Below are 12,122 nucleotides of genomic sequence, written 5' to 3'. Positions count from 1 at the left end.
CTGCTTTTCGCCATGTAGGTCTCAGAGTGGCTTACAACAATAAAAGATGCAATATATGACATTTAAAATAAAAATGAAACCTCAGAAATGTAGAACCTCAATAATTTTAAAATCTCAAATTATATTTTAAAAAAAGGATTCCTCGCTCCCAAATCACTGAAATCCCCTAGGACAAATATTGGGAACCTGAAGCCTAGAGACTGAACGTGGCCTTCCTGGTACTTCTGTCTTGACCTTTGGCCTCTCTAAGTAAGAAATGCCCTTATTCAAGCCACATCCAGGGACACAACTCTCATCCACACTGCTCCAAAGTTACCAGAGTGCTTTTATCTTGTTGAAATATGTCATTGAACTATGATAACACCTATTGTTTGCCTGGATGGAGGGATGTTTGTTGCTTTTGTGTGGCTTTGCCCACAGTTGCCTCTGGCCATGCCCATCGCTCCCAGATGAGAGAGAACATGTTCCTTGGGTGTAAAAAGGCTGTTCTAGGGTGTAAATATTACTCCCTACTGGATCAGCAGTAGACTTGACCTTATATTTTTACTGCAATAAAACTGTATTGTGTTCAGGGAAAAAATATTTATTTATATTTCGTAAAATTTATATGCTGTTTGATTGTTTTAAAAACCCCTCAAAATAGTTCACCAAAAAATCACTTTTATGTGCTTGTAAATTTAAAAATTGTTTTGTATAGGAAAAACAGGTTGTTGGAGAGGCAAGGTGAAAATTTAGTTGTTTGTTAATGCGAAGTTTTCTTGTTCTCTCCTAGATTTGTTTTCTTTTTGAATTCATGTGATTTGGAAATAAAAAATCTCAAAATTAATTCAACTGCATTGTGTGTATCGAGTTGTCCGCAGGAACAGCTTTCTTCCTTGGAAGAAATTCAATTTTTTGCAAAGAATAACGGTATGTGGTAAAGTTCTTTATAGTCTTTCTTTCTTTTGTAATAACCTAATCAGTTAAAAAATTAAAATTGACTTGACATGACATGACATACATATGAAAGGGACAATGTTAAATAGACATGTGGTTGAAATGCATGTTTGCCATCAGCTTGATTATAGTTGTGTAGTCATGTTTTAAAGTTGCAATCATATACATGCTTACATAGGAGAAAGTCCTATTTAACTGAATGGGGTTTACTTTAAAGTAGATATGTGTAGAATTGCACTGTTAATTTGTTCAACCACTTAAACTAGTGCACACTTATTTTTTGCTCCCCTTTCCTAATGTATATACACTGGAAAAAAGAGCATTCCACTTCTATATAAATGCTAAAAACAATAGTACACTACAGATTCAAAAAGGCAAACACACATTTAAAATAACATAAAAAATACAATGGCCAAGCTCCAAGAAGCTACTTTAGACGCACCAAAGGCTTAAGGTTGTCAAATGGAATTTTCTTATTCATTTCCCTGGAACGACAACCCCCTGTATGCAATTGCACTGTCTGCTTTCAAAACTCCTCTCAGTTTCAAAAGCAATTTGGAGAAGAAACATGTGCAAAGGTCTCTGGCATGCAGAACTACATGCTTAGGTTTTGGGGGTCTTTTTTGTATTTTGTCACACCATTATTATTATTATTATTATTATTATTATTATTATTATTACCTACCCTTTACCATAAGGTCTCAAGACTAGTCACAACAATTAAAAAAGGTGCATTAAAAACATTTAAAAACAAATTACAGTGACAAGAATAGGGTAGGTCTTAAAAATATATATATCAACTGCCAAAGGCCAAGGGAAAGAGGTGAATCTTTAGCATTTGATGAAAACAATGCAATAAAGATGTTGGACACACCTCTTTGGGGAGGAAATTCCACAGTGTAGAGCTGCCACAGAGAATGCTCTCTCCCAGGCCACCCCCTCATCACACTTATAAGGGTGGTGGAACTATCAGGAAGGCCCCTGAACCTGGCTGAAGGGTTGTTTTTTTAATTGCAGCGTTATTCTGTTAACTAGAAATACCAGGAATTTGAATGGGGAACCTTCTGCATGCAAAGCATTTGCTCCAGCACTGAACTATAGTCTGCTCTTTATCTCTAATGCATCCCTCTCCAAATATCCTTTGGTTGTGCTGTGGTTATTTCTCCTTTGTCCTCTTTAAAGGGCAGCAATTCGCTGTTTGTTTGTACTACTTTATCCCATTTATATGACTTGTATCTTTGTGCCTATGATATTCCCCAGCCCCGACAGTATTTCACTGAATAAATGTTGAATAATAGCAGTTGTTGTAATAGTAGTAGCACCAACAGCAGTGGAAACCTTCAGTTTTTAGATAATATTCCTCCCATGTTTTGTATGTACCTTAAGAACTATATAATGATATTTATTTACAGACTTATATAAACAGTTTAAAAATACTCCCAGGGCTGCTAACAAAAAAATAGTTAACCAGATACAAAATACAATACAGTGGTACCTTGGGTTACAGACACTTCAGGTTACAGACTCCGCTAACTCAGAAATAGTACCTCGGGTTAAGAACTTTGCTTCAGAATGAGAACAGAAATCACGTGGTGGTGGTGTGGCGGCAGCGGGAGGTCCCATTAGCTAAAGTGGTACCTCAGGTTAAGAACAGTTTCAAGTTAAGAACGGACCTCCAGAACGAATTCAGTTCTTAACCTGAGGTACCACTGTACATAAACATTAAACAGAAAAACAGTCAAAGCAGCAGAAGCGTTAACAGCTATTAAAACCATGAGCTAAAACTACTGAGATAATATGCTTGAAAGCCTGGGCAAGTACAAAGGACTTCACCTGGTGCTGAAAAGACATCAAGTTTCTTGTCAGGTGATGGGCAGAATGCGCTACCTCTATGAGGAAAGCTCTTCACTTTGAGGGTGCCACAACTGAAAAGGCCTCCTCTTAAACCATTGCACCCCTAACTTTGAAAGGTAGAGGGATTTGAAGGAGAGACTTTGAAGGTGCTTCTATCTTTTAGGGAGGTCATTGTGTGATTGGAGTAGGTGGTTCTTTAGACACCTGAGTCCCAGGCTACTTAGGAATTTAAAGATAAGCACCAGCACTTTGAATTTTGCCCAGAAATTGACCAACATCCTGTGTAGTTGGCTAAATTGATCTCAGTATGCCTGATTAGTTTATATTAAAGCAAATACAAAGAAAGAAGGGGTGCAAAACCATTTTCAATATTTTCTCTTCCGCATTTTTTCTACTCCCCTACATTGGTTCAAATTGTCAGGAAGCCTGATTTTAGTATTTTGACAATTCTGAATACTGATAAAATAGAATCCAGGCATTCTTTGCATGACAGTTTTGTTATAACACAGCATTTTTGCCAGCAAAGGGATTGAAGATAATTCAATTCTTCCCCCTTTTTTTGTTTTGTTTTTGGGTTTTTTTATGAAGTTAAACAACTAGTGTTTTTGGTCTCATTCTAATAATTTTAGTTTAGTTCTTTAAAAAACCCAGTGTCTTAGTAAGCTAAAATAATGTTAGCACTCACATTTTTGTGATGAATATATTGCATTAGTAGCAATTTACAGCAGTTCCAATTTTAAAATGTTCCAATTTACCTAAGAAATGCTGCAACATTCCCTGCTGAGGCTCATATCCCATGTACAGATAGTAGTGATAATGGTGCGATCATATATAGGACATTAATGATTTTTAAAACCTGGCTGCAAAGCATTTCCCATATTTAAATTCTCATGTTTACATTTTCTGTAAGGACAATGTAAACATGGAGAATGTTAGCTCACTGGAAGGACAGATCATGAAGCTGAGGCTCCAATACTTTGGGCACCTCATGAGAAGAGAAGACTCCCTGGAAAAGACCCTGATGTGGGGAAAGATGGAGGGAACAAGGAGAAGGGTACGACAGAGGACGAGATGGTTGGACAGTGTTCTCGAAGCTACAAACATGAGTCTGACCAAACTGCGGGAGGCAGTGGAAGACTGGAGTGCCTGGCGTGCTCTGGTCCATGGGGTCACGAAGAGTCGGACACGACTAAACGACTAAACAACAACAACACATTGTCTGTGCCTATCAGTACTTTGACAGATTTTAAGCTCAGAACAAATTATGCTACAGTATTGTAGCACAATGGAATTACCTTCTCTCCTCTGCTCCAGAGGGTTGGGGAGACTCCCAGAATAGATTTAGGGGTGCATGGAGGGAGGAGTGGGATAAATGTTTCATTGTGCAAGGAGAAATCATTGCACTGATGGAATGTTCACCTAAGCTCTATGTTGAATACATTCCAGCATGATTCTCAAAGTACCTTAGTATGGATCTTAAGGTTTTGAATAAGAAATTGAGGGGGGAAAGGTGCCTAACATATGGCTTCATAATGTCCTGATTACTTTTGTGGATCTGAGTATATCCATCCTGCAAACTTTAAATGTGTGGTTGACTAAATACATGTTTTAGAATGTGATAGTAGAAGTAACTCTTAGAAATAAATCTATTATATTAACAGAATACATTTAGAATGATGAAATAATGAGATTTAGATTGTCTGTTAGGTCCCACAAAACATTCCAGAGGTGACTTACATATAGCAAATATGTATTTTAACTGGTGTTTACCCCAAGAATCTCCTGGTCAGACTGCCACTGTGTGCTCTATCTGGGACTACTGTTGAAGATTGCTCAAAAGCTGCAGCTGATGCAAAACTCAGCTGCTAGATTGATTTTGGGTGTTAGCCACAAGAAGCATATAACACTAATTGCCTGTGAGATCCATCAGTTCACAGCTTGTTTCAAGGCTAAATTCAAAGGACTACAGCCCACCTTTAAAATCCTTTAGAGTTTGGGTCCAAGATGCTTAACATAGCATCCCCTCCCATATTTATTTGATTGTGATTAGCAATCCAACACATTTAGGTTAGTGGAGAAAGCTTTTTTGGTAGTGGCCCTGCGTTATACAACCAATTGCTTACTGAAATTTGTGAGATTCAGATCCTTGGTCTTTGTAAGTAGGCTTTAAAGACATATTTAATTAGACAAAATTTTAGTAACATGCCTATTTTGCTTTAGTGGTTGCTGTTTTCTTCTTCTACTAATTGTTTAATTTTTTTATTGTATCTTATTTTCATTGTAAAGTTCTTGCTTTGTTATACTGTGTGTTGTAGTGGAAGGTGGGCTATAAATTTTCTAAATAAAGCTAAGTTGCATTCACATCCTTTCTAGTTTCTTTAAATGATAACCAGAATGTCTTTTTATGTGGGTTTGTTCTCTGTAGGTTCTTGCCTCTGTGTTTACAATTTGAATGTTACCAGTTGTACATATAGTTTCAAAACTGCTGAGCTTTGTCCTGCCTTACCAGTTCCGCCAAGGTAAGGAATAACATGAATAATATTTTGCCTAAATGCTAGTTTTTCATTCAAAGCAATCAACTACTTGTTTATTAATTTCTGAGTTTCAAATCTTGGGGGAAGATACTGCAGTTTGAATATTGTTTCTAATTTCTGCCTGCTTCTTTACTCAGTAATTCACTCAAAGTAAAGAGGTGCACTCAGAGACGGCATAGGACTCTAGCCCCAGTCACCTTAGTCTTTTGTGAGGAAGGGTTTTTCCTATTCTCTCCCCATATATATAATTATATCTCATTAATCAATTTAATAAAGAAATATGAAATTTAGAAGATACTCCAGATCTAAACGTCCCCAAGTAGTCTAATCCACGCATGCAGAAACCTCTATAATGCCAGAAGTTAAAAGACTTCTCTTTGGCAATACATTGCCACAGGGTATATTGTAGGTTCGATGAGTACATGGTTCCCCTTCCTCCCTAAATTTAACACTGTGTTTGAAATGCTAAGCCCAATGTCTTGTCTGTCTGTTTTAACCTTCTAGTGTGTCTTTCCCATTGTTTAATCGATGTGTTCCACGAAATGCTAAGTGCTATTCCCAGTTTGCTTCTGTGCTGATAAATGTGGTTAATGAAGTGGATATTTTTCATCGGATTCTGGGTGGGATTATGGCAGGAAGAGATACAGTCATAGGATTGTGCTTCCTTGCACTAGGTAAGCCAATAGCTTTATTATATATATAATATCATTGCAGCATTTCATTTAAGAAGTGAACTGCATTTATTATAATTGTAGTTGAAGTTACTGAGTCTTATTTAGTATTTTGCACTATATTGCATGTACTTGTTGGTCAGGTAAGAGTTAACTGCGATAAGAGGTGAAATTTCTTGAAGACCTCTGTGGAAGAATATTCTCTAATATTGGGTTTAGTTATAGAATCCAGTGATGTCTGCCTGATTAAGCAACACATCTCCACTTGTACACTAGGACTTCCCCTTCCTATCCTACACACTAGGCTCTTGCATGTCCACCAAATCTAATCTAGCTGTTTCCCAACCTTCTGGAGCAGATGTTGGGGATGTAGAAGGGTTGCAAAGTAGAGGAGAGGAAGGAGTTGTGCACTTTCACACCTAGAAATCTGCGGGAACAACATGGATGCTACCCTCTGTCTTGTGTGGAATTAATATGACTCAGTGGATTGCAAGAGGCATTTGAGTTTTTATTTTAAATGATTATTGCAATACAGAAAAGACATAAAGTTGCTCTCCTAAAGCAGTTCTTTCAGAATTTACTCTTTATTGCTTTTTCAGAATTTGGCAGTCAATAAATTCAATGTACATTATTAATCCTTCATACTTATAACCCTCTGGTACTATTGTGAGCGATTAATAAAAAAGATGTGGGAATTATATAGGACAGTATTTTGCTTAATATCTAAAAAGCATTAAGCAGACTGCCTCAGTATGAATGAGCAGCTTGTGAAGAACAGAAGGCTGATTGTGGATTTCTAGCACGATCAACCAAGAATGAATGTTGCACATAGTAATGTGGCACTGATTTGGATGGGGCATTGAAGCAGCCAGAACGCCAATTCTGTATGGCATCAACAAACATAGAAAGCAGGGCTACAAGAGCTGTCAAAATTATTAAAATCAAAGGCTGCAATCATGCACACAGTAAGGCTGCTTAAATTCATATGGGTTTATTGATAGTTTGGCAGTGATATCGGCAGGAGCGCTGTGAAAATCTCTAGTCACATCTAAAATTCCCATGTAAACCATTTAGGCTGCAATCCTGTACAAACAACTCCCCGTTTGCACTTGGGTTGTGTTCTGGGTCATTCCGTGTGTAAGCCTGTTCCACTTCCCCTTCCTGCCCCACTCCAGGGCCCAAAACAGCATGCGTGCTGGCGGTCGTGCGTCAATTTGGTCATGCGCAAAATGGTCACTGCCTGTACATACTTAACTGGATTAAGGCTGGTTAAACTCAGTGGGGCTTAATTCTGAGTACAAATGCATAGGATTGCGTTAGTAGTCAGCTTGATTAACAAGTCAACTATAGTAACTTTTTTCTCTCCACTTGCAGCATTCTCTATAATAATCATGTTAGCCTTCAGATTCATCAGTGTGCTTGTGATCCATATTTTTCTTACACTACTTATCTTTGGATTATTATGTGAGTATTAATCCTTTGAGTATTTTCATATTTTTGTGTGCATCTATATCTATCTGCTAGGATTCAAATTACCATGTGCAGTTTCACATGCATGGGGAGGGCTCTTAATTTCCCTCCTTAAATGCCTCCTCTTCAAAAGTGCCCTCAAATTTCAGGGACCCTCTAGAACACTGTTTCCCAATTGGTTGTCCGTGGTAAAAGTAAAGGACCCCTGACAGTTAAGTCCAGTCGCAAACGACTCTGGGGTTGTGGCGCTCATTTCGCTTTATTGGCCGAGGGAGCCAGTGTACAGCTTCCGGGTCATGTGGCCAGCATGACTAAGCCGCTTCTGGCGAACCAGAGCAGCACACGGAAATGCCATTTACCTTCCCGCCAGAGCAGTATCTATTTATCTACTTGCACTTTGACGTGCTTCCATGGTACATACCCGTTAACTATCCAGGACATTCTGTTACATAACTTTGAATCAGCAAGAGTTTAAAATCAAAGGCCCATACATCAACACTTTATTTCAAGCTTGCGAGTATAATTATATATTTTTAAGTCCACCATTTGATGCCAGTCTGATTTTTCAGTTTCATGGGTGCTGCAGATAAGGCAAGTATACCTAGGTAGTTCGTGTCTTTCAGATGAAATAAATAATGCCTGTATTCCTTTATTTGTTCTAGTTGTTTCAGGAATCATGTGGTGGCTGTATTATAATTACACCAATGAGCCCAGCATAGAATTGGAAACAGAAAAGGAAAACATGAAATTATTGTTTGGATTTGCTATTTTATCTGCAATCATTACGGTAAGACACTTATCGCATAGTCATTAGCATTTTGTGGGAAATTTGTTAGCATGCGATAAGGTGGGGCTACCTCAGATGTATATGATAAACAACTGGAACGCTACAGGTAATTTAACATTTTTGTTTGCCAAAAGCACCTCATGTCTCCATCTGCACTGTTGTAGACAGAAATCAACAACTTCATTGGCCTGCACAAGCCACTAGAGCAGGCATAGGCAAACTTGGCCCTTCAGATGTTTTGGGACTACAATTCCCATCATCCCTGACCACTGGTCCTGTTAGCTAGGGATGATGGGAGCTGGAGGGCTGAGTTTGCCTGTGCCTGCACTAGAGACCCCTGAAAAACTTTCTTCTCCAACCGCCACTCAAACAGTGAAGACTGGGAGTAGTGGGCCGCACATGCTTATGTACGCATTCTTGCATTTCACACCTGCAGACATGTGGAGGCACATAGCCCCCTGCCCCAGCTGATTTATGCAGATCAGGCAAGGATTGTGGTTATCACTCTCTCTCCACACACCAAATGATCCATCTGATGACTGGAGAAGGTGTGATTTGCATCCCCATCAGGGTGCTTGGCTGCCTACCCCAGTACTTTATTTTTTCCACTTTTTGCTGCTGGTCAGTCAATGGGGCCAGAAAAAAATGCTTGGCAGAAATAAGTAATTATTTCAATCGGACCTGCATGCAACTAGCTTGTTCTAGACTCAACTCAGCCATATTATATGGCCTAGTGTTGAATGTGAAATGACCCATGCCACAATTAATGGAGCCATTTGCAAATTCTAGTTTATGATTTTCAGAATTCAGTAGTTTGGTATGTTTATATATTGTTGATAGTATTACAGTAGAATTAAAGATCACCATTTGCTATGCTTATATTCATGTTTTGTTGTAGTAGAGAGGAAAAAGTATAGAGCTGCTGCATAGATGAATTGTAGCACTGTGTATTAGGCATTTGTGAGACATCTTCAAATTAGATCAGTGTGGATTTGGGGGTCTCAAGAGCCTGTAAAAACATGTGAGAATCTCACACGCTGGCATACCCTGTTGCTGGCACAAGGTGGCATGCTAGGAGAAGAAGCTTGTTCTGTAGTTTTGAGTGTACCTTTGCAAAACTTTTTTTTTGCGGTACACTGTTAAAAGCGGAACCTTTTGCTGTACAAGAAACGGTTCTGCAACAAGGTGCAATTTTGTGTTCCAGTAGTATTATTTTTTACCCATAGATCTGACAGGCCTCTTTTATTTTATATCTCTGCTTCTGCTAGGGTTGTTCTGTAGGAACTAGAAAAAAGTTCCTGAACCAAGATTGAATGATCTTAAAATCTTAATATTTCTCCATCCCAAATGTTGTTAATTTGTTAACTGAAAAATTTTAACGTATTATTTTTCCTTTTTTGTAGGTTATTCTCATTCTCCTGATACTGATATTAAGAAAGAGAATTCACCAAACTATACAGCTCTTTCATGTTGCCAATAAAATTATTGGCAACGTCCCTTCTTTGTTCTGCCAGCCTCTTTGGACGTTTACAATACTTCTTTTCTTCTGGGTGTACTGGGTGGCTGTGTTACTTAGCTTAGGAACTGCAGGTTAGTAGACTTTTTCCCCCTGTGATACTAGGCTATATCAAGTATTTTCTGTTAAATATACACTTTTTGATGATGAAATATACACATGAATGTGAATGTATAAGTGTGTTTTTAATTTTTTTGTATTTTAATCATAGTTCCTGATAAGTAAAAGGTAAGTCGTCTGGCACATTACTGAGGATATAGAATCCAATCACGTTAGATCCTAAAAATAATATTTGGTTTGTGTTGACTTTGTAAAACAGCCTTGTTTTCTGCTACAAATGCTGTACCTGCTTGGCTCTGTTTTAAGAATGTATGTTGGATATAGTTGCCACAAAGGTGCTGATGTGTATCATACAACCATTTTAGGTATCAACTAGAATTTATCCAACTCTTCTTAAAGCATGTTCTGGGCCATGCGGTTTTATTTCCTGTTTTGATTTGCTGCTCTTGGCACCATTATAAAGGTCAGCATTTCTTGCCAAAACTGCCTTTAGTTTCTCTTAGACATATTTAAAGGAGGCTTGGGCAGTTGTGACCTTGAGTTAAAAAGGCAAAGTTGATAAATCCATGTTGTAGCGTATTGTTGAAACAGCACAGTACAATAAATGTACAATGGTTTGATTTAATGCACCACACCTGCTAAAGAAATATTTTGCTTCTGCTGTAGAAAAAATGTGGAGAGAATAAAATGTGTGCAGATGGCACGTAAAGTAATGAGAAAGATTACAGCACAGTAGCCTGATTTGCGTCTTGCAGCAAGTCAGGCTATGGCTTACTGGGACCACACAAACATGAAGGCTTCTAGCTTGCAGCCACTTCATACCTTCAATATATTTATTGTTCGCTGGCCATGCTGAGCTAAATTCAAGGTTTGGTTTAGCATGTCATCCGAACCTGGGCTTCTGTGTCAGTTCTTTCCTCGCTATCCCTGAGGTCTGCCCAAGGTTGTGGGAGTAAGGTTGACTTACTGGGACCTGCAAATGAGGCCAATATAAGTGTCAAATCGGATAGGCAAGATGCTAGAGGCATCATTTCCTTTTCTGTGGAGTGTCGAAAAGGGTGCCCGTTGTTCTAGCTGTCAGTTTGTATCTGTTAATATCTGTACAATTTTAACACGCAAGATACAATCTGCTTTGTAAAAACAAGAGAGAGTCTTGTGGCACCTTCAAGACTGACCAATTTATTATGCCACCTTATTGTGTCTGCTGCAAAAGACTAACATGGCTGCCACTCTGGAAAGTATGTACAAGTTGTTACCGAAAGATCAACTTTTGTTTTCCTTCACCTTTAAGTGACAAGCGAGCAGTTATCAGATTTAATCCGGCCCTGTTCAAGCTGCTGCAGTGCAAAACATTAGCTTGATGTAATTGCTGCAAAACTAATTCCGTTGACATCTGTGTGTTTTAAAAGTCTGCACATAGAACAGCATTCCTGGACAAGGTCACAGAGTCGAGTCTCAGAATTGCTCCTCACTCAGCAAATATTTCCATTAAGTACTCATTGTGCTGTATCAGGTGTCAATATATTCCCCTACTCCATCTGCAAACATGCGTTGGCACGAGATAGTGTTAAATTGCTGGTATATCCCTGCCCATTAATGTTGAGTGTTTTAATTGTGTCACATTCCAAAATGAGTCCACCTTCCTGCCTAGCACTGTCTGCCCTTTACCAGAAGATTTCTTCACCCTGCTTTTCTAGTCCAGATGACCACTTTCAGGCTTCCTTGAAGAGTGGAAGGCCTTAAATAAAATAAATGTTGGCACAACCTTCTACTTATAAAGAGTCCTGACAGGTTTGAACAGCATTGTAACGTTGAATGCCAGGCCTATCATTTCCATGCAATAAACTAAATCATTAGCAAATATTTACAGAAGGCTATCAAAAGTACAACATTCTGAGTGGAATGCAAGTCGTGCTGTGACAAACATTCCATCTGCGCAAGCATTTCACCTTGCCAGAAGGAATGATCCCACAGTTCTCTCCTGCATTCTGTTCTGGGGATTCTCCTGACCACTTTCCCAAGCCAATTTCAGGGAACAAACGGGATGTGGGGAGGGAGAGGGGAGCCCTGTTGCACAAACAAAGTCTTTGCACAGGGTTTCTTCTGATGGGGGTTGCTGGGTGAATCCCACCCTCTGCACATTGTGGTTTGTAACTATTGTTTGCAAATATGTGCTAATAAGAAAAGGTTCTGGAGAATAATGTGTAACTGATTCATTAGCCCTCTTCAGGTGCTCCAATGTGGCAACAACAGCCCGAAGTCATTCATCTTCCCATTGCTCTCAGTTGGGCCAG

The 12,122-nt window shown here is 38.8% G+C and overlaps 1 protein-coding gene across 5 annotated transcripts in view; it reads left to right on the top strand.

The window, feature by feature from the left end:
- SLC44A3 (solute carrier family 44 member 3) overlaps positions 1-12,122 on the top strand; it is a 96,066-nt gene that overhangs the window by 66,368 nt on the left and 17,576 nt on the right. For all 5 annotated transcript variants that reach the window (XM_081914196.1, XM_081914197.1, XM_081914195.1 and 2 more), the window contains 6 exons: positions 773-909; positions 5,216-5,309; positions 5,829-5,998; positions 7,370-7,459; positions 8,128-8,252; positions 9,656-9,842. In XM_081914196.1, coding sequence (XP_081770322.1) covers positions 773-909; positions 5,216-5,309; positions 5,829-5,998; positions 7,370-7,459; positions 8,128-8,252; positions 9,656-9,842 — 803 coding nt within the window. The remainder of the gene's footprint in view (positions 1-772; positions 910-5,215; positions 5,310-5,828; positions 5,999-7,369; positions 7,460-8,127; positions 8,253-9,655; positions 9,843-12,122) is intronic.

This window comes from Podarcis melisellensis (assembly GCF_964234715.1).
Source record: "Podarcis melisellensis genome assembly, chromosome: 6".
Classification (NCBI taxonomy): domain Eukaryota; kingdom Metazoa; phylum Chordata; class Lepidosauria; order Squamata; family Lacertidae; genus Podarcis; species Podarcis melisellensis.
The sequence above is the reverse complement of the archived record's forward strand: the minus strand, read 5'-3'. Positions and strand labels throughout refer to the sequence as shown.